This window comes from Bos indicus, chromosome 15 (assembly GCF_029378745.1).
Source record: "Bos indicus isolate NIAB-ARS_2022 breed Sahiwal x Tharparkar chromosome 15, NIAB-ARS_B.indTharparkar_mat_pri_1.0, whole genome shotgun sequence".
NCBI classification, from domain to species: Eukaryota; Metazoa; Chordata; class Mammalia; order Artiodactyla; family Bovidae; genus Bos; species Bos indicus.
This window is the reverse complement of record NC_091774.1, coordinates 30,066,753-30,093,313: the sequence shown is the minus strand read 5'-3', so window position 1 is coordinate 30,093,313 and position 26,561 is coordinate 30,066,753. Positions and strand designations below refer to the sequence as shown.

Genomic DNA, 26,561 nt, shown 5'->3' with positions numbered 1-26,561 from the left:
CTTGAGAGTGGCAGAGACTCTAGGAATGGACTCAGAGTGCTAAGATGTGACTTCTCCTGCTGCTGCTGCTAAGTTGCTTCAGTCGTGTCCGACTCTGTGCGACCCCATAGACAGCAGCCCACCAGGCTCCCCCGTCCCTGGGATTCTCCAGACAAGAACACTGGAGTGGGTTGCCATTTCCTTCTCCAGTGCATGAAAGTGAAAAGTGAAAGTGAAGTCGCTCAGTCGTGTGCATGAAAGTGAAAAGTGAAAGTGAAGTCGCTCAGTCGTGTCCGACTCCTAGGGACCCCATGGACTGCAGCCTACCAGGCTCCTCCGTCCATGGGATTTTCCAGGCAAGAGTACTGGAGTAGGGTGCCATTGCCTTCTCTGAAGATGTGACTGCTGCTGCTGCTGTGAAGTCACTTCAGTTGTGTCTGACTCTGAGTGATCCTGTAGACGGCAGCCCACCAGGCTCCCCTGTCCCTGGGATTCTCCAGGCAAGAACACTGGAGTGGGTTGCCCTTTCCTTCTCCAATGCATGAAAGTGAAAAGTGAAAGTGAAGTCGCTCGGTCATGTCCAACTCTTATCGACCCCATGGACTGCAGCCTACCAGGCTCCTCCATCCATGGGATTTTCCAGGCAAGAGTACTGGAGTGGGGTGCCATTGCCTTCTCTGGAAGATGTGACTAGACAGGCCTAAAAAAATGGTTCATATTTTGAAATTTTCCAACCCCTTTACGAATCTACTGAAAAAACATACCCTTTTCTTCAGGAAAACACACCTTCAGACACATACCTTTCTAACTTGGTTCTGGGACTCCAAGTACCTGTTCTTCCCTAGGGCCTTTCACACCCACCCCCCACCCCACCCCCAAAGCCGCCTCTGTAGAACCCCTGCCCCAGAAGCACTGGGCCCTAACCAGCACTCAGAACGGTCGTGGTCGGGTGCTCCGTCTCCCTGGTGCGCTCCACTCGTCCATTCCAGTGTTCTACTGCCCACTGCTGGCCTATGCCTGGGACCTCCATCTTGGTAGATGTTCCGAGAGGAAATGGAGAAGTTTCACCAAAGGTGGGGTGAGGGGGAGAGAGGCAGGGAACAAGAGGACAGTTAAAAACAAAACAAACCCCAGTCACTGAAAAGGGAAACAAGCCTAATTATTCTGCTCCACTTCTGGGCAGCAGCATCTCCTCATTGCCTAGTTAATCAACCAAACATAAGGAAGAAGAAATGAGTCACAGCCCACACATTTCTTTTATTACCAAAAACAATTGTTATGCACAAACTCAGTGCCTCTAATCCCATCCCTGAGGATAACCATGAAAGTCCTTGGGGCTATAAGAGGAACCATTCAGAGGGAAATGCCTTGGCTGATTTTGAGGAAAGGGCCCTTGGAGGGATCAGTTCCTTGGCACCCCTGGGCCCAAGGACCCCTACAGACAGGAATGGATGTGAGCTGACTATGGATTTCCATCCCTGTTCTAGCATGTCTAGGGGATTAGGGTTTTAAGCCTGACACTAGCCCTCTCTACAGGAACACACACACAACCAGGGTGCCCCCCCTCAAAGAATCAAAACTTTTCAGGACCACCAAAGAATGTGGACTGGCAGAAAAAGGACGTCCCTCAGCCTGCTGAGTGACGCAAGCTGGCTCAAGAGTGGACCACGCTACTCTCAGCATCACTCCTAAAGGCATCCGTTGACAAGGGCTGCCCACTAGGGGCGCTGCCACCAGCCTGGCTCAGACTCCAGGGCCTGGAGGTAGCAAGGGTGGGGGCCTGCAGCCTTCACACCATCTGGACTTCTGGCTCTTCCGCTGCTCCCTGAAGCTCTCCCATGACGCCCCCCGAGGGGGGCTCAGAGGCGGGTGGGGGCTCTCCCGGGGCTTCGAACAGCACGTAATAGACGACCTCCCGCTCGCCCTGGGCGTTGGTCTGGTTCACCACGTGGATGATAGGGCTCGACGTGCCCTGAGAGGCCGGGAGGGCTATGCCCTCACCGCCCCCACCTTCCTCTTCAGCCTCCTCCTGGGGTCCTGGCTCCCCGGGCACTGTTTCCAGAATGATGTCCTGCAGGCTGCTCTCATTCAGGGATGCTCCCAGGCCCGAGCCCTCTTGTGGCTGCCGCAGCAGTTGCTGGGTCAGCTCTACACTCTCATAGCGAACCAGCTGCAGCCTCATGTAGCCGTCCTCATGCTCCTTGTACCTGGTGAAGGAGGAGCACGGAGGGTATAGCAAGCAGGGGCAGGGGGCACGGCGGGCACGGGGGGCAGACACAGGCTGTAGACTGGCGAGGTAAGGGACAATAGGAGGGAAGAAGCCCTGGGATTCTAAGTGATGGGTATTAAAGACAAAAAAAAAAGTCTTTATTGTATAAGATTTAGAAGAAAAGGCAAGAAAGCTCATTACTCAGAAAGCAAAGGGAGGGACTTCCTTGGTGGTCTAGTGGTTAAGAACCTACCTTCCAATGCAGGGGATGGGGGTTCAATCCCTGGTGGGGGAACCAAGAACCCATATGCCACAGGGCAACTAAGCCTATGTGCCTCAACTAGAGAGCCCACACATTGCAACTAGAGAGAAGCCTGCACTTCTCTCTAGAAGGCTTCACAGTAGGGCTGCAATGAAGATCACGTGTGCTGCAACCAAGACCTGATGCAGCCAATAAATATTTTTTTTTTAAAAATAGGAAAGGGAGGGGAGAGGAGAGAGGAACTGTCTGTGTTGGACAGTAGGACTGTCAAAGGATTTATGAGAAGGCCATGAAGCTACTCATTAGGACCCTTGGGTTCACGCTCTGGGCTCTGGTTCTGGCTGCAGGGCTTTGGGGATCATTTATTGGGTTTGGTATTGTTCCCTGGATTCAGAAATTAGAAAAATATTCTTTGCCCCACCAATATTTTGGAGGTTCCTTGAGCCTAAATGGAGACAGTGGACATCAGAGCACCATCAAATTCAAGGATTTTAAACTGCTGAAAAGTATGAAGAAAAAAATGCAGAAATCCAGGTATGGGGGGAGGCTGAGAGACATACCTAAAGCGGGGGTGCCCTGAGGGCCACTTGAACTGGTGCTTCTTGCGAAGGTGCACGGTGAGGTTGTTGCCCCTTGTGAAGCACTTGTCACACACGTGGCATCTGTACCTCGGCTCTGAGTCCCCCTGGTGGGGAGGGGAGAGTGAGGCCAGCTTCCCCCACCCCAGGCACCCCCCACACTTCTGCTGGCTCCTCCCTACCATCAGCCCCACTCACTTCATGCACTTTTCGGTAATGCGACTTGATAGAGTAGAGCGACCGGGCGCTAAAGGTGCAGTTCTCGAAATCACAGCTGTAGGCTGGCTCCTTGCTATGGGTATCGAGGTGCTTCCGGAGGTCGATCAGATTCTTGCAGCTGCCAAGAAAGATCGTGAGGGATCAGAAAGCATGGGGGAATCCTGGAACCCAGGTTTTGTGATTTCCCACCCCGTTTCCTCTTACCTGTAGTCGCAACAGTCACATTTAAAGGGACGGGCCTCGCTGTGGCGGAAGCGCATGTGGTTTCGGAGGGAGGAGGGCAGCGGGCAGGTCATGTCACACAGAGGGCACTTGTAGTGGTTCACTGAGGGGCAGAGAGGAGGCTGTGGCCGCAAAGCTCGCGGAAGCCTGGAGGGCAGGCCCGGAGGACAGCGCTGGCCGGCTACTCACCATGGTTGCGCATGTGGTCCCGCAGCAGCCGCTCTGTGGCAAATCTCTTGGAACAGTGAGAGCACTGGAAGTGCTGCTCTGCAGGGGGTCAGGCAGAAGACAGGTGGAGCACGGCCGGTGGCAGAGAGGAGGAGAGCACGCTGGGAGAGGGGAACCCCCCCAGGCAGAGGGAAACCACCCAAGAAGAGGGGAGCTTGGGGAACTATGGATGGACCCAGTATCATGGAAGGAGCGTGGGACCGGGAGTAGAGAACCTGAATTAGAATTCTGGCTTGCCCGCTTACTAGCAGTGTGATCTCAGGTAAGTGATTTAATCTGAGCCTCAGTTTTCTCATCTGCAAAAACGGGGGATAAGAAGCCTACCTCACAGGGCCGCTGCGAGGATTCACTGAGACAAGAGCCGTGGCACAGCGTAAGCATGGAGTGACAACCTCTAATGGGTGCCCATCAGCAGACACTGTGCCAGGTGACTGAGCCCTCAAGACAGATATAGCTAAGCTTCAGATACCTTCAGGGGCCCCCTCTCCTGAGAACGTGCCCCCAGCCACCACCCCAAGTAGGACAGCCTGCACCTATGCCCCTTCTTCAATCGCTTACGATCCAACGAGGACTGGCGACGGATATGATCTAAGAACTTGGTGTTGTTGGCAAACATGCCCCCACAGGTGGGACAGGCCACCACCTTCTCCTGGGTATGGCTGCGGAGGTGCTCTCGAAGCTTAAAGCGGTCCTTGAAGGTGCAGGTACAGCCTGGGAAGGAAGGCCCGGTCAGGTCCAGCCACAAACCCCCAGAGTAGGGTCTGCACCCCCAAGTCTCTCCAGCCAGCACCCAACCCTGCCCTGCAGGACTGGTCCTACCCCTAGCTGCTCTGGTCCCTTAGCAACCCCAGAGTTTCTTTAGAAGCCATAAATTAAGGAGTGGCCCTACCTTTCCAGCCACAGAGCACCACATTGTTGTCCTTGCCAACTACTTGGTATTCACAACACAGGCTGTGCGCTTCCACGTGCCGGTAGAACCACTCGGGGTTGTCGAAGGAGTTCTGTGCCAGGAGCAACTTGGGGTAAGGACTGAGGATGGGTGGAGGGACTCCTACTCTCAGGTGTCCAGAGGGGGGCTTCTTGGTTCTCTCCCAAATTAATTGGTGGGGATAGCAAAGTTTGAGCAAGGGGCTACCCAGAAATGAAGGAAAGCTACTAGCAGGAACTTCAGGAACATAGCGTATCCCAGAAAGGATTAAGGAGTCTTGAGATAAGATCCCCAACCCCTCTCCATCCCTACTCCTGGCTCTGTCTGCTGACCTCACAGTGCTCCCACAGGCACAGGAAGTGGTCGGGGATGTCAGGGATGAGGTTGCGGCTCTGGAAGTCCAGGATGCAGGGGCTGAGGTCAGCCTGGCTCTGCAGGGCCTGCAGTCCCCACTGTTTCAGCTTGGTGTGGTAGCAGTGGAAGTAGACATGGCGGATGAGATCAGCAGAATTGTCCGGAGAACAGAAGCCACACTCCCGCCACAAGCAGGAGAATTCTTCCTCTGCAAAAAGGGGTTTAGAAGGAAGCGACTGATGACTTTCCAAAGCTCTCCTCCCACTTAGCAGCAAGGGACCAGGCTGGGATGACCTGGTATACCAGGAGTTCATCCAGCAAATGCTAGCATTTAACGACTACTAACTGTGTGCCAGGCACCGGGAATACAACAACGAGGACAAAAAGAGTCCCAGTCCTTACCCTTGCACAGCTTTCAGTCAGGAAGAAAAACACATCAAAATAATCACAAGCATAAATATAAAGCTACAACCAGGTGGAGAGGAAGCACGGTCTAGGCAGGGAGACTGTGTGCACAGCCCAGTGCCAGTGACTCAGACACAGCAGGTGCGGCTGGCGCTTGCTACTGTGGCTTGGCGTTTCTGCTGTTCCCTGAGGAACCCAGGATGCCTCCCACTCCTTCCTGTCAAACCATAGGTCTTTCTTTCCCCCATATTCTGCCCAAGATCTCTAGGAAGGCCTATCAGCTATTCCAGTCTACTTCCTATCTCTCTAAGCACCAAATTTTCAGTGCTCTATATAGGTTTACTTGTTTTGAAAAGTAGCTACTTTTAAAAATATAATAATCACCTAATTTCCCTTCTGTATAAATATCACTTGCTTCCGAAGCTCTTAGTCATAGGTTACAGTCACTAGATTCAAATGGAATTTGAGGTGGGGAAGGACTGCTGTCTCTATACCTTCTGTAGAAAAGTTTTTTTCAAACTGTGTTATGACCTATTAGTGGCTAGTGAGATCAATTTAGAGGACTGCAAATAACAATTTCTTTTTCATTAAAGAGAATAAAATAGAACAATTCAGAGAGAATTTAATCAAGGCAAGGATTGTTTTTAGTATTTCTTAACTTCTCTATACAGGGTTGTGACATAAAATGCATTGCTAAATTTTACTGCATTTCACAGTAAAAAATAAATAAATAAATAAAAACACTGCCAGAGTGAAAAAAGCAGACTGCCAACAGCTTGTACAATATGATCCTTTAAAAAAAGTAAAATCTAATTTATATATATACATGCAGAGAGAGGTCAAAAAGAATGTTCACTAAAGTACTGTCAGTTAATTGACTTTTAATGGCAAGAGGAAAGGTTCATTCCATATATCCTTGCTGAATGAGTTTTCCAGAATGAGTCTACAATGTTTTTATAAACAAATAAAAAAAGCACAATTAAGAAAATAAACCACCACTCTCACTGGCTGCCTTCTCCCTCTGTGGCAAGGAGAGTCAGATTTTCCACCATCCCTTGGGCTCTTTCCCCTTCCTGTGTCCTGCTTCCTTACCAAGCAGGTCCTCCTCCTCCTCTTCTTCCTCCCCGGAGCCCTGCAGGTGCTGCTGCAGGTGCTGAGTGACATGCTCGCAGAATTCCTCCATGGCCGAGCACACAAAGGAACAGGACCCCCACTCACACTGCAGCCCCAGGTTCTCCTTCCGGGGAACTTTCCCAGGTGGCGGCATGGCCTTCACCCTAGAGGAGGAAGAAATCAGCACCTGTACAGATTCCACCCAAGTGCTGCTGGGGGTTAACACGGGACAGCCAGCCAGCCTGGAGCCAAGAGATGTTTTTCAGTGACCCTCGAGAAACGCTGTGCTTTTTCAGTAAGGACAGAGTAGCAGTTCTTCAAACCCCTGGAAGCTGTTTGGTGTTCTTGGGAATGGAGAATACAAACTGACATTATTGAGCACGTACCAGGCTCTGAGCTAAGAACTTTAACAGACACTTTTTCAAGGAGCTTCAGAGCAACCCATCAAGAAGGAATTACTCCTACAAAAGGCAGAACAATGCTCAGGTTCAAAAAGATGACTTTGAAGACCCAGAGCTCAGATTCAGACTCCTTTGTTCACCACCTACTTAGCTGTGTGACCTTGAACAAGTAAGCTTAACCCTTCTATTCCTGAACACCCTTATTTTCAGAATGGGGATAACAAACCCTTCTGCTTTTAATCTGCTATATGCCAAGGACCTACTAAGCACATTGTGTCATCTAATTACCAACACCATCCTATGAGGGAAGTACTGTTTTTAATTTCATTTGTAGATAAGGGCATAAGGCCTGGAGAGGTTAACTGGTTTGCTCAAGATCACACACCAGGGGTAGGGTCAGGTCAGGCTGACTCCAAAGTCCACATTTTTCCTATGCACACAGATGAGCCTAGAAGCTCCTTATTTCTCACTGGATCACATCGTAAGTACTCCATCAGACTTACGAAGGGCCACACATACTCCTTTTGCCTAACCTATCTGGTGCTTTACTTCACCACTGCCCTAATATCCTCTGAACAAAAATGTCAATTCTATTTCACATAAGAGGCAGTGTCTGTCCAGTTTATACTGGGTATACACAGTGTTAGGCACACTTTGGTGGGTAATAAACATTCGTTGAAGAAAGCTGAATAAAAAACAAAAAGTTCTCAACCTTTAATATGCACACAAATGCAGAGGTTTCCAACTCCTGCCCTAGAGATTCAGATCTGGGAAGGCTGGGGTTAGGCCTAGAAATCTGCCCTTTAACTCAGCAGCCCAGTTGTGATGGGGCCTCCAGAAGCAGAGTCTGAGGAACAATAAAAGGATAGTTTCCCTCATTAAAACAAAACACAGAATGACAGGTGACACTGCACACAAAAATCTCTGGGGGAAGAAAAGACACTAAGAGGCCCTGACTCTGTCCCCTGAGCATCACCTCCTTGAGGACTCTCACCAACTCCCACTGTGGTACCCAGGAAGGGAGTGCGGTATTGCTCTTCCTGGCCTTTCAGAGAGAGGTGGGAACTCTGAAAAAGAACTTTAGTACACAATGAAAGGGGAAAACCCCAGAAAATACAAAATGCATAAAATCTTTCATACTTACAAGTATAAGAACCTACTATATCTAACTGGTTACCAAAGGAACCCCTCCCGTTTTTTTGTCCACACCTCATGGCATGTGGGATCTTAGTTCTCTGACTAGGGACCAAAAAGGTAATCCCTGCCTTGGAAGTATGGAGTCTTAACCACTGGACAACCAGGGAAGGACCAAAAACCCCTTTTTAAGGAAGCCTTAAGGAAATGGCAACATATTCCAGTATTCTTGCCTGGAAAATTCCACAGACAGAGCAGCCTGGTAGGCTACAGTCCATGGGATCTCAGAGAATTGGACATGACTAAGCAACTAAGCACAGCACATAGCCGCACAGAGGGTATAAGAAACCTGGGCTTCTCTGGTGGCTCAGTGGTACAGAATCCACCTACCAATGCAGGAGATGAAAGTTTGATCTCCAGGTTGGGATGATCCCCCGGAAAAGGAAATGGCAACCCACTTCAGTATTCTTGCCTAGAAAATTCCATGGACAGAAGAGACTGGAAAGCTACAGTCCATGAGGTGGCAAAGAGTCAGACACAACTAAGCATGCATGCAAGCATATGCCAAGCACTGTTCTAAGTGTCTTATATTTATAAAAACTCATTAGTACAACAATCCTATTGAAGTAGACAGCCTGATTATCCCACTTTACAGATGAGGAAATGGCCCAGATAGGTTAAGTAATTTACCCAAGATCACAAAGCTAGGAAGTGATGGAAACAGAATTCAAAGCCAGGGAGCATGACTCCATTCTCCTCCTCCATCTGCCTGTCTTACCTTTTTATGTTTGATTCCCTCCTCACCAAAGACATCATATTCATATACACAATACCCAAAGCATGCTTTATTGAGTAGCTATTTTGTAAGTTTCCTCCAATAAGCTGTGAGCTCCTAGAAAGCCTGGTGTGTGATCTCTTCATTCTAACTGCAGAGCCAGCACACACCTACTATGAGCTCTTTTACTGTTCAAGTAAATCTATAACATTACTTTACTTTTGCACAAATCACCTAGCTTCTCTGAACCTGTTTCCTTAAATGTAAAACAGGATATTAATATCACAGCAGTGGATGAGGGAATCGACTGATATGATTAGAAAGCTCCAACATTTACTAGCCCTGTGATCTTAGGCAAGTTACTTAAGCCCGGGTTTCCCATGTATTATTAACACGGGAATAATCATGCCTATTTCACTGAATTGATTTATGGATTAAAACACATAATGGATATTAAAATGCTTAGCCTAACTCAACAAGTGTTGGTTCTTCGTATCCTTGCTTCTAAAAATTAGATGATCTAAGAACCAATGCTACAAAAAGATCAACAAAAGGAAAACACGAAGGATTCCTAACCCTTCCTTTCATAGGGAATCATAGAAAGAAGCAACGAGCAAATACTTGAGTATAAATTGCAACGCAAGGCACCGAGAATGAACCCTGAATGGTACGCAAGAAAAGAGGGACCAAGGTCTGGAACCTTCTAAGGACTCACAATTTGGCCGAAGAAATAAGATTCTGACGTGTTTAAACAACGACCAAAACAAAGCGCCCGGTGAGGGGAGCTGGACAGGGAGAAACCGCGGCGGCAGGCTAAGCAGGAAAGGTTGCCCTTAGCGGTGGGGACTGGGCCCCTGGAGCACAGGTAGAATTCGGAGAAAAGGAAGGAGACCATTCGAGCGAGGAAACCTCCCCCTCTCAGCCCAGCTGGCTTCCCCCTAAGGCGTGGCGGCGATCGTGCTTCAGCTGCAACGAAGCCCCAGACTGGAAAATAAGTCGGGGTTGGGGGCTGGGGGCGCTGCAGGCGCCTGGCAGAACAGCGTGGCCGAGCAGCAAGAGAGCGCCTCGCCGAAGCGACCGGAAAAGTGCCTGGCTTCGGCAGCCGGCCCAAAGGACAAACCGATGCTGCCCCGACATCCCCGGCATCCCCTGCTTACCTCCCGTCAGTCAGCTCCCGGGTCTCTCCAGCTCCCCTCCCACCTCGCACCGTCTCCGGGAGGGCACTTGAGTGACGGCCAACGACAGCCAATCGTCGCTCTCAAATCCCTCTAACAGCCAATCGCCGCTGCGACTGACGAAACCCGTGCGCGACCAAAACACGGAAGGGGCGGGAGTGAGCGGCAGCGGGCCGCGCGGGAAGGTAGCGCTGCGGCCGCCGCAGGTCTGCAGGCTAAGTGCAGGCAGGCTTCCCTAGGGCCCGAATTTCCCCGACTGCGCAGGCTCGGCGCACGGCACCCACTAGGCATGCGCCGAGCTCGGGCTGTGAGCCGAGAGGGGTCTCCCCCCTCTTGTTGGTTACAGCTCCAGCTGGCCGCGTGGGAGTTAAGACAGAGGAAGAGGCGGAGGAAAAGGCGTCGGAGGCTCGGTGCCCAGAACAACGAACCCCGCTCGGCCCAAACTGGGGGTCCTTCACCTTCTTAATCTTCCTGTTTCTTAAATATCAGTATTCCTTATGCCATCTTCTCTTCCTCCCACAACTCTGCCTTCTTTGTTACCAGTCTCAGTGAACGACTCCTGAAACCTGGCAGTCATGTCTGATTCCTCCCTCACACGTCATATCCATTCCATTGCCAAGTCCTATAAATTCTGCCCCCTTAACACAGGATCTCTCAAGTTCCCCACCCCAACACACACACACACACCCTTTCTTGAGCTTCGCAGTCCCATCTCTTGGCCATTAGCTACGTCCATCCCGGATGTCTACACTGACCCAACTGGCTCCCTGCGGCCACTCCTGCTTCCCTCCGAACCATTCTCGACGGAGCTCTCAAAGTGATCTTTGCAGAGAGCAAATCTGATCAAACCACCACGCTGCTTTAAACGCTCAAAGCCCCAAACCATACTGAGGCTCTCTGGACCCTTCAGCATCTGGGTCCTCCATACTTCTCCCCATCGTATCTTGAGTGCTTCTCGAGCTCCTCTCTGCTCCCCAGCCCTGGATTTCTTTCAGCTTCCCCACCACACCTAGCCGCCTTTCCTCTGCTGCCTTGTACTTACTGTTTGCTCTGCCTGGAACAATCTTCTGAAACTGATGGGAACTGATTCCTACTCATTCTTCTGGTCTCAAAGAAGCAGCTTTTTTTTTTTCCTGGAAATCTTCCTGGACATCCCTTTTCTGTGTTTCCCTATTACAGCTCTATCGCACTTCCCAGGTGGCGCTACTGGTAAAGAGTCCTCCTGCCAATGCAGGAGAGGCCAGAGAGGAGGGTTGGATCCCTGGATGGGGGAGATCCCCTGGAGGAGAATGTGGCAACACACTCCAGTATTCTTGCCTGAAAAAATTCCCTGGACAGAGGAGCCTGGCAGGCTACAGTTCATGGAGCCACAAAGAGTCAGACATGACTGAGCACACATTATATTGTATTTGCCTGTTCAACTTGTCTGCATTCTGCACTGACTCAGTTCAGTGAGGGAGGACAGGGAGTGTGTGTGTGTGTGTGTGTGTCTTTCTATAACCCCACTGCTTAGCCTAGTAACTGAAACTCAGTAAGCATCCAAGACATATTTGTTTAAAAATTATGTACCTTGCTGCTGCTAAGTCTGCTGCTACTAACTCGGTTCAGTCGTGTCCGACTCTGTGTGACCCCAGAGACGGCAGCCCACCAGGCTCCCCCGTCCCTGGGATTCTCCAGGCAAGAAACTGGAGTGGATTGCCATTTCTTCATTAGGACTGATATTATGTTATATTTTCTAGCCTAAATATAAGCCTATATAGTTTACAAAATCAGAAAACCCGTTAAATGTTCAATATAAATAAAATGAACTTAAAGATGCCATTAAAAATAGCAGTCACAAGAAAATCAGAAATTTGTGCATGAAATTTTTTACTAACAGTGATTAAATTTTGTCCCTATTTTAAAATAAGGGTTTTAAAATATAATTCTAGTAACAAAAATGTTTTATCAACTTTATCCATTCAAAAGCACATAGCTTTAGTAATACTTCACAAATTGCCAACCATATTTTAATTCAGGATTAAACCACCATAGATGGCTTTTAGCTTTAATTTAGCAATTCCTGAAGAAAAACTCATTCACGGATCTGCGTAGACTCAATTTTTACAGAGAAAAAATTTCAGGATATCTCTGAAATGCACACGTTTCCAAAATTTGAGACAGTACTTTGCTGTCTAGCATAGTTTACTTCCACTCAATCTGCTTCTCTTGAAAACAGGCCACAATTTTGGCTGGATAATTCAAGACACATCCTGAGATTTGTTCTTTAAAAGCTGCCGCAAGACCTTGAAGCATAATTCATACTCATCCAAAACTCTGGATCTCTCCTGAAAGTAGAAAATGGATAAGCTGAATTATGTTTTGTGTTTCCTCTGAGTTCGTTTTTTAAATCTCTATTTTTGAAAAGTGATGAGACTCTTCTTCACTACAAAATAGGTGACTGCACTGGGCAGCTCAGCACTGGAAACTAACTTTTCCAGTCATCAACAACTCAATCCACAGATCCAGTTGGAACCTGAATACCTGCCCTCTCATCAAAAAAAAATTTATCGTGAAATTCTGAGTTCAGTGTGTTGGCTGTCTGGTCATGTTGGTAAACAAACTGCTCCTCTGTGAACAAATAAGAGTTTCATTTCTTAGATCAGGGGAAGGAGCTTGATAAATCTCTTTGAGTTTTGATGACTAGAATTTGGCATATCTTTCATACAAATTGGGCTTCCCTGGTAGCTCAGCTGGTAAAGAATCTGCCTGAAATGCAGGAAACCTTGGTTTGATTCCTGGGTCGGGAAGATCCACTGGAGAGAGATAGGCTACCCACTCCAGTGTTCTGGGACTTCCCTGGTGGTTCAGCTGGTAAAGAATCCACCTGCAATAGGGGAAACTTGGGTTTGATCCCTGGTTTGGAAAGATCCCCTGAAGAAGGGAACAGCTACACAGTATTCTGGCCTGGAAAATTCCACAGACTGTATAGTCCAGTCAGTCAGTTCAGTCGCTCAGTCATATCCAACTCTTTGCAACCCCATGGACTGCACCATGCCAGGCTTCCCTGTCCATCACCAACTCCCGGAGCTTATTCAAACTCATGTCCATCGAGTTGGTGATGCCATTCAACCATCTCATCCTCTGTTATCCCCTCTCCTCCTGCCTTCAATCTTTCCCAGCATCAGGGTCTTTTCCAATGAGTCAGTTCTTTTCCAATGAGTCAGTGGCCAAAGTATTGGAGTTCCAGTTTCAGCATCAGTCCTTCCAATGAATATTCAGGACTGATTTCCTTCAGGATGGACTGGCTGGATCTCCTTGCAGTCCAAGGGACTCTCAAGAGTCTTCTCCAACACCACAGTTCAAAAGCATCAATTCTTCCATGCTCAGCTTTCTTTATAGTCCAACTCTCACATCCATACATGACTCCTGGAAAATCCATAGCTTTGACTAGATGGACCTTTGTCGGCAAAGTAATGCCTCTGCTTTTTAATATGCTTTCTAGGTTGGTCACAACTTTTCTTCCAAGGAGCAAGTGTCTTTTGATTTCATGGTTGCGGGCACTACCTTCAGTTATGTTAGAGCCCAAGAAAATAAAGTATAGTATAGTCCACGGGGTCACAAAGAGCTGGACACGACTGAGCAACTTTCACTTTCACTCTGTAAATGAACCAAATATCCATATTCTGCCACCCTTTCAAAATGTTCCATATTCTCTGGCTAGTATGGACAGAAACATGGGGGAGTATTAACAACTCCAAGCTGACTCCCCAAAGGCAGGTACCCTTAAAGCCTCTGTGATATAGGTTAGTCAGAATGTTAAGGCTAGAGTGACCTGGAAGATTATCTCGGCCACTCTTCATTTTAGAGATGAGGAAGTTGAGGTCCAGAAAGGAGAAGTGGACTTCTCAAGGTCACTTGCAGGGTCTGTGGTACACCCAGGTTTTCTGTCCCTGGTTCAGTGCTCTGTCTGACACCCTGCAGCAGCTTATTTGCTTCAAGTCCTGAGTAAGGTCTGGGAGAACAGGAACCAGGATCCTTGAATTTACTAGTGTCGTAATCGCCTGAAACTTGCCCTCATTTAGGAGTGAAAGACTTTTTATTGTGATGAAACCCTTACGAGACTTCCCCCTTCCAATCTGTCTCTTCGGAGGCAACAGCTCACCCTTATTCAGTGCTGACTGTATGCCAGCTGAGTTCTAAGCACTTTACTCATTTACTTCTCACCCACACCAAACGATAGCTACTATTAATCATAGTCCCCACTCTACAGATGAGAGAACTGAGGCACTCTGAGGTGACATAATTTGCCCAAGGTCATGCAGATAATTATGTGTGGAACTGGGACTCAGATCCAGGCTAGATCCAGAGCCTCTACTCCAGACTCTCCTATATTCTAGGAGGAGCAGCCTGTTCAAGGAAGGGGAATGAAGATGCCTGTACTAGCTGAAGCTTTTTTTCTTCCTGACTAAAATTACCACTACAACTTGACCTTTCAAAGACACTGTGCTCCCATTCTCTCTCACATGTCCCTCCCTCTGTGCAAGAACTTCACAGACCCAATGTACGTGTCACCTACCCGACATGGGTCCCTGTCTCTGATCCTCCCACTCGACACCACAGCCTCACTACCCATTTGCCTTTCATAGGATGACCATTTATTCAGTTTATAAACTCCAGTTTGACTTTAATAAATTAAATTCCAAGCCATCACACAGCAATGGACATCATCATCTCCCACTATACAGAGGGGCAACCCTGCTCTTGCTCCATCATCACACAGTCTGTAAATAAAACTCCTAAAGCCATCTCTCTGGGGAAGGCTTCCCAGCAGGCTCCTGGCTCCCTCCTTCCAACAGAGCCACTGCTCACAGAGAAGGCATCAAGTACAAAAAACGGTAATAAAGGGGGAGGGAGGGATGAGGAGCAGAAGGGGAGGCAGGGAGTGGGGAGTACCTGCCCCCCATCCCGGGCACCGGCCCGGCATTCTATGAGCTGCCAATGTCCTCAGAGGCAGACACTGGTGCTGGTCGGGGTGGGGACCTGAGGGAAGTGTGGGAGCCCCATCCCAAAGGGAATTGCCAACCCTCCTGGGACAGGAGAGAAGGATCACCTGGGAGAGATGCCCTCTATCCACTGTTCACTGAGGGGCTGGGACCACACATATAAATAGAAAAGAGAATAAATAAGGGAGAAAGGATCATCTGAGTTGCTGAGCACCCTGGGACTCCTCTGAGGGGGTGGGTGTCAACAGCAGGCAAACGGGTCTGAGGAATGCCCACAGGTGTCAGGACAGAGCCTCCTCTTTCTCCCAGCCACCCATTCCCTCTTCTACGTCCTTGGCAACGGGTGTCCACTTCTCACACGCTTCCCGTTGCAAGTACCCTTCCAGCTGGCCCCACAGCCCAGGGTTGACAGGCCTTCCTGGAACTCGCGGGGCTTCCCTGGCCCAGGCTGTTGGGAATCCAGGGAGGGGAATGGAAGGGAATGTGGGGAAAGGGCTGAGAGGACTCCGGCTCTCTCCTAGCTCAGAGGGTGAACAGGGCCCTCAGAGCTGAGGGCTGGGGTTGCCATTGGCCTTGGGTTTAGATTTGAAGGAAAAGCGCTTGATAAGACGCCGAGAAAAGCTGCCAGCCTTCTTTCGGACGCTGGGTGTGGTCGCCGTGTTGGAGAGGTCATCGTGTGATTGGCTCAGACCAGCTTCCTTCTGACGTGGCCTCCGGCGGAAGATGAGCTTCGTGCCGCTGCGCAGGAAGCTCACTGTTGGGGGGAGAGGGGAGGCTGAGGGGCGAGGTGGGGAGCAGAGCATGGAAGAGCATGAAGGGGTCCAAGGCATGGAACAGAAAAGACATGCCCTTCCTGCGAAAAACATGGCGGCGCTCATGGGATTCTATGTGCACTCCTGAGGAGGAATGTCCCAGGGCTGGCTACTCTGTGAGGACAGACTGACAGTTGGGCCTCTTTACTAAAGAAAGAAAAAGGCTGAACAGAGGTGTTCCTAAAAGCCTATAAAATCACAAAGCGACAAAGTGGGTTGACCTTGATTGTTGACTAGATTCCAGGATGTGAGCAAAGAGCGGTGTGTCTGGAACACTTTAAAGGGGTAAATTCAAGACCAATATAATGAGAAAGGTGCTTACACAGCAGGCTTTGGACTTAGGACCCTTAATATCCCAAGAAGTGATGCAGGCTTAAATCATAAATAGTTAAAGACATAAGTCATAAATAGTTAAAATAGTTAAAGACGTGCTGGCAGAGGGAGGAGGATATTTGGGGCAAGTCCTACAACCTTATAAATTAGAAATACCACAGGTATGTACCGACTATGTCACTGTTACAGGGACACTCCTAGGGTTGGCCTAGGGAAGGATTTCTTATAGCGGAGAGAGTTCAGAATGAAAGGAAAGGGAGAAGAAAAGAATAAGGGAAGGAAAATATGCTCTTAGATCCGGGAAGAGAGAAAAACAGAGGTTTTTTAAAAAAGGGAAATACTTTTGAGTCTCTTCTTATTACCCACGCCTGTTAGATCCAAGCCAAGACCCAAGGCAGCAAGTCCCCAGTCTCTACTCTGGCGTGGCTGAAACAGGCTGGGAACTCTGATGATCCCTTGGAGGAGGAACGAGGAGACTGGCCCGAGGCTCCCATGTCCCTAAGTGTCCAGTGGGACCCAGGTGATGAAACTGGGCATCAAAGAGGGGTAGGCGTGGGACAACGGTAGCACAATAGTTAAGAGTTCGCCTGCCAATGCAAGGGACATGAGTTTGATCCCTGGTCAAGGAAGATTCCACATGCCTTGGAGCAGCTAAGCCTGTGGACCACAACCACTGAGCTGGAGCTCTAGCACCTGGGAGCCGCAGCTACTGAAGCCTGCACGCCTAGAGCCTGTGCTCCACAATAAGAGAAGCCAGCGCAATGAGAAGGCCACACACTGCAACAAAGAGTAGCCTCCACTCTCTGAAACTAGAGAAAGCATGCGCGCAGCAACAAAGACCCAGCATAACCCCACAATAAATAAGTACATTTTTTTAAAAAGGAGGGGCTGCCAATATCACCCCACCTTTGTGATCTTTGAGACTGCGGGTTTCCAGGGCACCAGTAGACCCTGTTTCCGACTCAACATCATCCACGGAGGGCCTCTCAGAAATGTCCGAACGTGTTGTCTCATCTGCTTCCTGGACACTCGTGGGACTGGAGAGGGCATCTACGGGTCCTGGGGACATGGCTGGGGGGTCTGAGGGAGGTGAGGAGGGACCTCCACTGGGCCCTGCATCATCCTGTATTGAGGCGTCCAAGGATGCCGCATAGCCCAGGGAGAGTGCCAACTCATCCTGAGCGATGGGCACCTGGCAGGAAGGACAAGTTTTAATGGGCAACGGTGACCCATGAGGGCTTTTTCCCGAGCCCACCTCCTTTCCCCAGAGCCCTGTTACCTTGGAAACACCCGAGATGATAAGTGTGCTACGCTTGGTGGGTGTCTTCTTGGCTGCCCGCCCACTGGGTTCAGTCAGCTGGCGAATGGCTGTCTCTGCTACAGGGTCCAGGCCGTTGGAAAGGTGGCTCTCCCCTGCTGGATGATGGATACAGAAGACGGGCAACCTGACTCCTCCCTAGCTCCTTCTTGGACTTGAACTCCTGTGCCTCACCCAAAGTGGTTTTTGACTCCGGGACTCCGGTGTCAACCACCACTCACACTTCCCAATTCCCTACTCACGGCTGCTGCTGTGGGATGTGCTGCTGGGGCCACCACTCTCACTCAGCACTGTCGTCGTCTTCTCGGTCACCTCCACCTTGGACGGGGAGCGGGAGGGGGAGTCTGGTGGGTGGGGGAGGGTCAGTGAGCTGGGAGGTGCTTTAGAGTGGCCCCCACCCGCTACTGTCTTTATTGAGAGGCAGACTTTGGCTGACTCATGACTAAGGCATGATTAATCACAGGGGTGACTAAGAAGATGCCATGGGGACAAAAAGATACCACAGGAACCAATAGGAGTGTGGGAAAGAGGCAGGGGCCCCACCAAGGGCATGAAAATACTGAGAGTGTGCAGAGATGGCATAGGGGTCCAGTGGAAGTAGGGGAAATGCCATGGGACCTGTAGAGCTGGGAGAAATGTCATGGAGAGGCCCTGGAGTAGGAGGATTGCCACTGAGGTCACTGGGTTTGTTGGAGGGTCCCATGGGTGCTAGAGGTTGAGGGGTGAGGGAGGGGCAATTAGGCAGCTGGGGCTGGGAAAAGGGAAGAAGACAAACGTGTGAAAAGACAGAGGGGAACTTGGGGAGGTGGAAGTATGAGTACTGTCATGGGGGCTGGTAGGTCCAGACTTAAAGGGGAGAGGGCTAGTTAGGGAAATGGACAGATGTACAGGAAAGTTTAGGGCTTCCCTGGTGGCTCAGATGGTAAAGCATCTGCCTGCAATGCGGGAGACCCGGGTTCTATCCTTGGGTCAGGAAGATCCCCTGGAGAAGGAAATGGCAACCCACTCCAGTATTCTTGCCTGGAAAATTCCATGGACTGAGGAGCCTGGTAGGCTACAGTCCATGGGGTGGCAAAGAGTCAGACACGAGTGAGCAACTTAACGTTTACTTTCAAGGGAAAGTTTGAGAGAGGCATAGGCGATATGGAAGATGTGGTCAGAAAACAGGAGGAGTTGGAATTAGGGCTTTCTTTGCCCCCTCCCTGTCCTGCCACGGATCTGCAGTCCAGGGCCCCTGGCTAGAGCTGGACTCCCAGGCTCCTCCTCTTTACCTAATTTGCCATCTACCCGGGGCCGGGACTGGACGGTGGTGACTGTGGTGACAATGGTGCCATCTGGCATGATGGTCCGGTCCAGCTCAATCTTCTTGGTAGGTGTGATGCTGGGGCGTGGAGTCGAGGGGGTGGAAGTGCCCAGGTTCTGGGGGGAACCCTCCTCATATTGAAGCTGCCAAGGGGGAAAGAGGAAAGAGGCAGGGCCTCAGGACTGGCCTTCGCTGGGTCTTCCCATCTCCCCACCGGGGGCAGCTTCTCACCTCTATTGCCATGGTGGCTGCCTGCCCCAGGGCTTTCCCGGGCCCAGGGGTGAGTGGGCACACCTGTCTTCGGGACAGTGGTCTGGAAGGGGAGGCCACAGACAGTGTGGCCTGGCCCAAGAGTTCAGCTGGGGAAAGGGGTGGCACTGTGAGTTGGGTCCATGACCAGGCAGCCCCACTCAGCACCCACCCAGAGGTGCTCCTTCCTGCCCCATACTCACTGTCTCCACAGCTGCTACTCCTCAGCACTTTGAGGGTCAGCTCCCGGCTCTGGGGGCCCAGATCCCTGTGGCCAACGAGAGGTGGGGCAGGGAGGGGGAAGATTAGCAAACTGAATCTACCCTTGAATTGATCTCAGGCCAGAGGCAGAGTGCGTGCATGTATGCTCAGTTGTGTTTGACTCTTTGCGACCCCATGGAGTAAAGCCCTCCAGGCTCGTCTGTCCATGGGATTTCCCAGGCAAGAAAACCAGTGAGTTGCCATTCCCTCCTCCAGGGAGCTTCGAAACCTAGGGATCAAACCTGCATCTCCTGCATTGGCAGGCAGATTCTTTACCACTGAGCCACCTGGGAAGCCCAGAGGCAGAGAGAGATGGATGTAAATAAGATGGAACAAGTGCTCCAATATGTTTCCAAATACAGACTCTTCCTTAGAAAATGGGATGGGGCTGAGCAGGGACCATGCTCCTCAGCTGGGCATTCAGATATTCCCGGTTCCTGCCTTTCCAGTCTCTATGTTGAATCACCCTCTTTTTCTTTTACTCAAGTTGTTCCGTCTGCCATGAACCCTTGGTCTCTCACACTCTGTTGAAATCCTACTTTTGTTCAAAGGTGTGGTTTAAATGCCACTTCCTCCATGAAGCCTACTCTTATCTTTATTTTTGTGGAATTAAGCTCCCTAACCTAAGCACGCCCATGGCACTTTTTATAAACCTGGACTGGAGCACTTATACCATCTCCTTGACGTACATCTGTCTCTGCTTTGAGCTGGTGATCAACTCAGGGTTGAGGTAGGTGCATCTTGGTCATGTCTGTAGCCCTTGGGACTACGCCAGGGCCTGGCATACAATAGAGGCTCACAGCAAAAATTAAGAGCTGAAAACAGCTGATTCATGTCAGGGCTCTGCTGGAAGGACTTGATCTCAGTCCATCCGTGGAAGCAGGGGTGGGGGCTGGGGAGTCACTCCTTACAATGTCAAGTCTTCGCTCCACTCCACCTCAGGCCCAGCCCTCGTGGGCTTGGTCCACTTCTGTTGCATGGGGTTGTCAAGCTCAGCTACACAGCACACTTCCCCAGTGCCTGTGAGGAACCAGAAACATAAAAATGCTCATATCCAAGTTGAGAGGCCATTGAGTAGTAGAGAGGTCATACCCTGGGCAGAGGGGCCAGGAATGCCTGCAGCCACAGCCTTGGTAGCCCACCAGAAGCTTCTGGCTCTCACCTTCCAGCTCACCTCCCAGATGAGATGCTCGAAGCTGCCTTAGGAATAACCGGATAGGTCTGGGGATGGATGGCTGGGCCTGGGGTGCCATGGGTGGCTTCTCACTGGGAACCTAAGAGCAGGAGGAGGTAAAAAGAGCTGTAAGAATCCCAACACAGTACCCTGAAGACAACATGCACGCAAACTATTTGCTTTGAGTGCCTACTCACCAGGCCCCCAGGGGCAGAGCAAGCCCTGAGGTTGACCATCATAGCTGGCTGGGTGCTGACTATGGCATCCTCAATCAGCTCCTCAATAGTAGAGAGCTCTACTTGCTCCTCACCTCTCTGCGGGGAGGGGAACAAGGAGGTGAGGCCCTCAGCTCTGCCTCCCTCTCCCTGTTCTGTCTCTTCTCTCCAGCCCTTCCCCCTTACCTCCCTGGCCTGCAGCTTGGGAAGCACCGTCAGGCTGAGATCTGGGCGATCAGTGAAGGCCCAGGATACAAGCAGGCCTTCGCCAAGGATTTCCTCCAGGTTGACTTCCAACTGTGTACAAGGGACAAAGGGACTGGGTTGACTTGCCTGACTCCTCCAACCCCCTAGGACCCTCTCTTCCCAAATTCCATCTTAGAGAGGAACCAAACAGAAAAGGCAGAGGCAGCTGAACCTCCCACCCCCTGCCCAACTCCATTTCCCACACCCCCTCCACCTGTGTTGGTGGCAGTGTCAGAGTGACGTGGTAGGTCTCCATGGAGACGGCAGCGGGGGACTGCTGGGTCACAGAGACTGGGAACATCACCTCCTCAGCAGAGAGCTGGCAGTGCAGCACCTGAGACAGCCAAGGCACAGAGGCAAGGAGGGTCAGGCATAGAGGAAGATGCTCACCTCGGCCCTGCCCTGTCCTGCCTGAGAGTGGGTCAGCAGACCCCTCTCCAGTTTCCCTCGGGAATCACCTTTTGGGGGGTCCAACTCTTTTGCGACTCTTTAGTGACCCCAAGGACTGTAACCTGCAAGGCCCCTCTGTCCATAGCATTTCCCAGGCAAGAATACTAGAATGGGTTGCCATTTCTTTCTCCAAGGGGATCTTCCCAACCCAGGGATCAAACCTGAGTCTCCTGCATTACAGGCATATTCTTTATCACTGAGCCACCAGGGAAGCCCTTGGAGTGGTCATAAATCCATAAAAGAATGATAAAATTCAGACTCCTCCAGAAAAATGCAGATATGCACACAAGTACTACATTTTGCCTGTAACTTCAATGGGATTCTCCAACCTCCTGAAGCCAATTCTGGGATTCCTAAGGCATTCACAGACTTCAGGTTAGAACCCTCAGAGTAAAGGGAACTCAGGATCAGCCCCCACCCCAGTCCTAAAGAAGGCAGAACCCATCAGACCCTTACCATGGTGCGCTCTGATTGGCCTATGCAGGTCACATGACTGATGCTGGCTTTGGGTGGGAGTTGGGGCACCTCCTCAAAGGCGATTTGGATGGAGCTCTGGGGGGAGTAATGTGGGCATAGGGTCAGGTCTCTGGAGCTGCCCCCGCAGGGCTGACCTACTCAGTTGCTGGCTAGGCCCTGGCACTGCAGAGGCCTCAGCTGCAGGCTGCCTTCTGGCCCCTCCTTGGCTCAGAGCTTTAGGACAGGAAGTGTTTCTTTTGAATCCCACCTTTTCAGGGGTCTGCAGGTGTGAGGCAGACCTGGAGCTAGACCACCTCAGAGACCAGATCACCTTGAGCTGAAGACCCTAGATTCCTCCTTGAATGCCAGGAGCCTTCCTCCTCCCCCTACCTTCTTCCCTACCCTTGAAGAAAGATGTGCATAGAAAAAAATAATAATAAAGGTGTTGGTGCCACCTATATATCCCAGCTGGGCAGGGAGAGACACGGCTGAGCCAAGGGTGAAAGCGGTAGAGCCACTTATTCAAGATAAGAACTAAGCCTTCTTCCAGCTAAATGGGATGTGGAGGCACAGGAGTATGACTCTACCCATATTCTTGGAGATGAAGGTTAGCTCAGCATGGCCTTGGGGAACTTTACCAGAGGAACTGGGAAGAAAAGCAAGCTCAGAAGGCTCAGCGGCCAGGGACCTGGCTAATTCCTCAAGGCAGAGAGCAAGGTGGCATTAGGGAGCAGAAAGCTGCTTAGCTTAGGTGTTGTAAGAGCTTCCTAATTCTTCCACGGCAGTTGAAGCAAACTGCTGCAGCCCCATCCAGGGAGCAGAATGGGAAGAACTGAGGAGGGGGCACAGACTGGGCACAGACAGAAACAAATCCACAGGGCTCATTTCCCTGGCAAACCGGGGAAAGCCAACTTCTCTGCTACTGTAGCAGTCTTGTCCAAAGGTCAGGCCAAGGAAGATGGATGGTTAGAACCCCAATCTCCCCACCCCCTCCAAGGGAGGCTAATGTCCAGCTGAGTCAGCTGTCTTGGGGAGTCAGTCGTCTTGGGGAGTCAGTCCTGACAGAGGAACAAGGTACAGGGAGAGCTGGGTGGAAGACTGAGTTCATGGTGCAGACTGACAGATGCCATCTGGCTTTCTGGTCAGCTGAGTGAAGGAGGAAGAGCAATTTCTTGTGTGTCTACTGTTTCCAGGCATCTGGGCAGCTAGTTGAGTGAAGCCCTCCAACTAGTGGTGGCTGGAAATGGAGAACCCTCTGAGCGAGGCGGTTCATAGGCTGTGAAGGCCAAGATGAGTGGGGATCCCAAGACAAGGAGGTCTCACTTCCCACTCCCACCTCAGTCTTATGACCGTGCTTCCTGCCCCACTTCCTAGGAGGCCAGCTGCTGGTGGTGCAATGGGAGGAAGTAGGCTGGGCTGGTTTGTGACTGACCCTCAAGGGACTGCTCTAGGCTTATGTGCTGGGAGGGCCATGAATTGTCAGTCTCCTTTCCACCTGAACACCTTTCCTTCCACACAGACATGGCAGGGAGCATGAAGAAGGATGTGTTAGACTGGAGCAATGAAATTACTGAGGGATGGGGGGTGGGTGGGATTCAGGCTTCTCGGGGACCTGCCTGGTCACACCAGGGATCTGGGGCATGAAGTGCTGACTGGGTGTGGTGGCAAGAGGACCAAGCAGATTCTTTCACAGGTGCACCTCTTTTCTACTCCTGCCAGCCCTGCTCTCCCCCCACTGCCCCCCCACACACACACAACCAGCACCCAGGCTAGGCGGAAGTGCCCTGGGGCACAGGGATTAGTGTTGCTATGAGAACAGCAAGTTGTGCACCGGTTTGGAGCCAGAGAGTACCTAGACCACAGGAATAGAAAATTGGGATATAGCTGGATTTCCACAACGCCCAGGCACACCTGCACCCTTCTCTCTGACCCCAGAGGGGAGGAGATGCCACGGGGTTCCTCAGTTGATCCCCACCCCCATACGGTCCTCCTGGCCTGAGCAGTCCTTCCTCTTAAAAAAAAAAAGGCAGAGTGGGGGGGACCATCTAGGTCCTGTCCTACTCACCCCATCCCTGCAGGCCTGCTCGTTCAGCGCTCGCACCCAAGCCCGCTGCCAGTTCTCCCGGAAAGACTTGAAGGCGAAGAGAGATGCCAGAAGGCCCCGGACGCCTGGCTCCTCGGGTGCGCCGGCCCGAGTCGCCCTTAGCCTCAGCAGCGAGCGCCACACGCCCAGCTCCCGCAGGGAGACGGCGGGCTCGGCAGCGAAGGCGGGTCCCTGGCCCCGGCCCCCGCGGGCCCGCGCCAGCCACAAGCCCCGGGCATACTGCAGCAGCCAGCCCAACACCGTGAGCAGTGAGGCGGCGAAGAGGATCAGCAGGGCTGCCCAGCCCACGTCCCGCTGCCCCCAACCCGGATCCATGCTCCGCGCGGGCTCCGGTCCCGGTTCCAGCTCAGGCTCAGCCGCTGCCCCGGGGGAGCATGGCCCGGGCGGGCCGCGGGGCGGGGGCGGGCTCCCCCGGGGCTGGGCGCGCGGGATTGGGGGCTCTCCGGGGCTGGGTGCCCGGGACTAGGGGGTGCCACAGATCGAGGAGAGGAGGTTCCTGGGGAGTCGCGACGCCGGGGTCCCTCTCTCCGTAGTCCGGGGCCCTCCTCGGTTGATCCGCCAGTGCGACCCGGGTTAGTCGCCGGCCAGCGCCCGACTCCTCCCACGGCGGGGGCCCCGCCGGACCCGGGCGGAGACTCGTCTGCGGAGACGCTGTGGCTCACGGGCCGGCACCGGCTCCCGGAGGGCTGCGTGCGCAGAGCTGACACTGACAACACGGCCGGCCCCCCCGCCCCCACCCTGCCTTAAAGGAGCCGCACCCGCGGGGGAGGGGCTTAGGGAGCCGGGAACTCCAGCTCTGTAAGACGGTGGGAGGAAGAGCGGAACCGGGAGGAGGTTCCTGGGTGGGAAATAGGCGGGATCTTTAACTACCCCGCCCTATTCTGGAATCGGGGGTACTCCTGCTCCCCTGAGCTCAAGGTAAGAGTAAGCAAGAGTAACTGCACTCACAGAGATGCCGCCTCTGCTTTCCCCTACGCTCCTTAGCTTTCCATAGTTTGGACGCCTGTGTGGTTAAAAAGGAGGTACTCCCTGTGGATAGCATCAACCCCTTATCCCCAAACACCCAGGTTCCGCAGCTTCTTGGTTCCTGGCCGAAGCTAGGCTCTGGGTGTGTAGATGCAGAGCATCCCTCCTAGACAGTAGTGCCTGGCAGAGGTCCAGCTGATACCCACCCGAGAGAGGTTGAGAACATGGAATATTGACCCCCGTCATCTACTCCCATCCTTTGGAGCCAGGACTAAGAGACACCCTATTAACCTCCTTGCTCGTGTGGGTTTGTTCTGGAGATACTTCCCAAGCCTGGGGCTGCTTCTGTTTTTAAAAATAATGTATTTCCATAGTAACAGCTTCTGCCTAAGGAGCACGTGTAGAGGGGTTGGTAATGAGAAGGGAGCTGGCACTGCAGCACTGGACTATCAATAGATTCAGCCAGAGGACTGAAATATGTGATATCTCAGCACGCATCCAAAAATGTTATAGGTACACTCTGGCCTCAGAATCCATCCCTTTTCCTAGGTGTAAGGGGATGGATTCCATTCCTATAGGACAGAGGCTTGTCATTGCTTTCTGGAGGCAGGGGAAGGAAAATTCTACAAAAAGATTCAGAGGAATCTCCATTCCCCAAGAGGCCCTTTTTCTCCACATATATATGGCAGGCCTTCCTTAGAGAGGTAAACAGGAAGGTGTTAAGTATCTCTCTCCCAAATCCAGTCATTAGTCTGAGCAATGAGCACATGGAAGTAAACAATGTCCTCTTAAAGTGTCGGGCTGCAGAGCTAAGCAGAACCTGCCAGGTTAGCGACAGGGTGCCTGAGCCATGGGAGGTGTAGGAAAGCCTGGGGCATCCCCAGATTTCACTCTAAGGAATGGGGTGTGGGTGACCTTGCTGTGGCCCTGCCCATGCATCATCATTGGCTCCCTCAAACTATAGGTTTCCCTTGTAGCTCAGTTGGTAAAGAACGTGCCTGCAATGGAGGAGACCGGGGTTCGATTCGTGGGTCGGGAAGATCCCCTGGAGAAGGAAATTGCAACCCATTCCAATATTCTTGCTTGGAGAATCCCATGGACAGAGGAGCCTGGCGATCAGATCCCAAGAGTCAGATGTGACTTAGCAACAAAACCACAAACTACAGAAGTCCTAGAGTGTGGATTTTAGAGGACAAAAAAAGTGGAGACCCTGTCTTAACTCATCTCTCTTCCCTCATATTCAGTCAAGATACTTTAATATAAGGAAGTCAACTCCTTCAGGAAAACAATCATGTTTATTTCAGTTTGTGTCCCTACAGTACTTAAAAGTTTCCCAAGCACAAATTCTTTGTAATTTTAAGAAGTCTAACAGAGGGACTTCCCTGGTGGTCCAGTGGCTGGGACTCTCTGTGCTCCCAATGCAGGAGCCCCGAGTTTGGCACCTGGTCAGAGAATTGGATCCCACGTGCCACAACTAGGAATTTGCATGTCACAACAAAGATCAAAGGTCCTGAGTGATGTGGCTGGGACCCAGCACAGCCAAATAAATAAATATAAAGAAGCCTAACAGAAAATATTCCAATATACATGTAAACACTGAGATTTTCTATGCTGTTTCCATCTTTTGAAAATCTATTTGTATCATCCAAGTGGAATGGGAGATCTTGGGGCTTGCTGATAAAGGAGAGGCAGGAAGAAATGGAAAAA

At 51.3% G+C, this 26,561-nt stretch overlaps 2 protein-coding genes across 6 annotated transcripts; both read right to left on the bottom strand.

Annotated features, from left to right (window-relative positions):
- Positions 1 to 1,216: 1,216 nt before the first annotated feature.
- On the bottom strand, positions 1,217 to 11,159 carry HINFP (histone H4 transcription factor). 3 transcript variants are annotated; one of them, XM_019975612.2, is made up of 10 exons: positions 11,025 to 11,159; positions 6,477 to 6,661; positions 4,958 to 5,187; positions 4,587 to 4,698; positions 4,256 to 4,408; positions 3,659 to 3,736; positions 3,452 to 3,572; positions 3,227 to 3,365; positions 3,011 to 3,135; positions 1,217 to 2,186 (listed from the first exon to the last, which is right to left on the bottom strand). In XM_019975612.2, exons 1-10 carry the CDS (start codon positions 11,078 to 11,080, stop codon positions 1,769 to 1,771), a joined length of 1,617 nt encoding a protein of 538 aa, XP_019831171.1. In that variant the 5' UTR covers positions 11,081 to 11,159; the 3' UTR covers positions 1,217 to 1,768. The 3 variants fall into 3 exon arrangements, with proteins under 3 accessions (XP_019831171.1, XP_019831172.1, XP_070659624.1); XM_019975613.2 differs by lacking the exon at positions 11,025 to 11,159 and adding an exon at positions 9,965 to 10,105; XM_070803523.1 differs by lacking the exon at positions 11,025 to 11,159 and adding an exon at positions 8,423 to 9,469.
- A 3,468-nt stretch (positions 11,160 to 14,627) lies between these two features.
- On the bottom strand, positions 14,628 to 24,609 carry C2CD2L (C2CD2 like). Of its 3 annotated transcripts, none has more exons than XM_019975531.2 (14): positions 23,850 to 24,609; positions 21,785 to 21,880; positions 21,093 to 21,212; positions 20,819 to 20,929; positions 20,615 to 20,731; positions 20,418 to 20,517; positions 20,155 to 20,263; positions 19,186 to 19,250; positions 18,965 to 19,092; positions 18,702 to 18,876; positions 17,673 to 17,774; positions 17,392 to 17,528; positions 17,019 to 17,304; positions 14,628 to 15,721 (listed from the first exon to the last, which is right to left on the bottom strand). In XM_019975531.2, exons 1-14 carry the CDS (start codon positions 24,201 to 24,203, stop codon positions 15,510 to 15,512), a joined length of 2,112 nt encoding a protein of 703 aa, XP_019831090.2. In that variant the 5' UTR covers positions 24,204 to 24,609; the 3' UTR covers positions 14,628 to 15,509. The 3 variants fall into 3 exon arrangements, with proteins under 3 accessions (XP_019831090.2, XP_019831087.2, XP_019831088.2); XM_019975528.2 differs by having other exon boundaries at positions 20,406 to 20,517; positions 23,850 to 24,608; XM_019975529.2 differs by having other exon boundaries at positions 17,392 to 17,525; positions 20,406 to 20,517; positions 23,850 to 24,608.
- Positions 24,610 to 26,561: the final 1,952 nt, after the last annotated feature.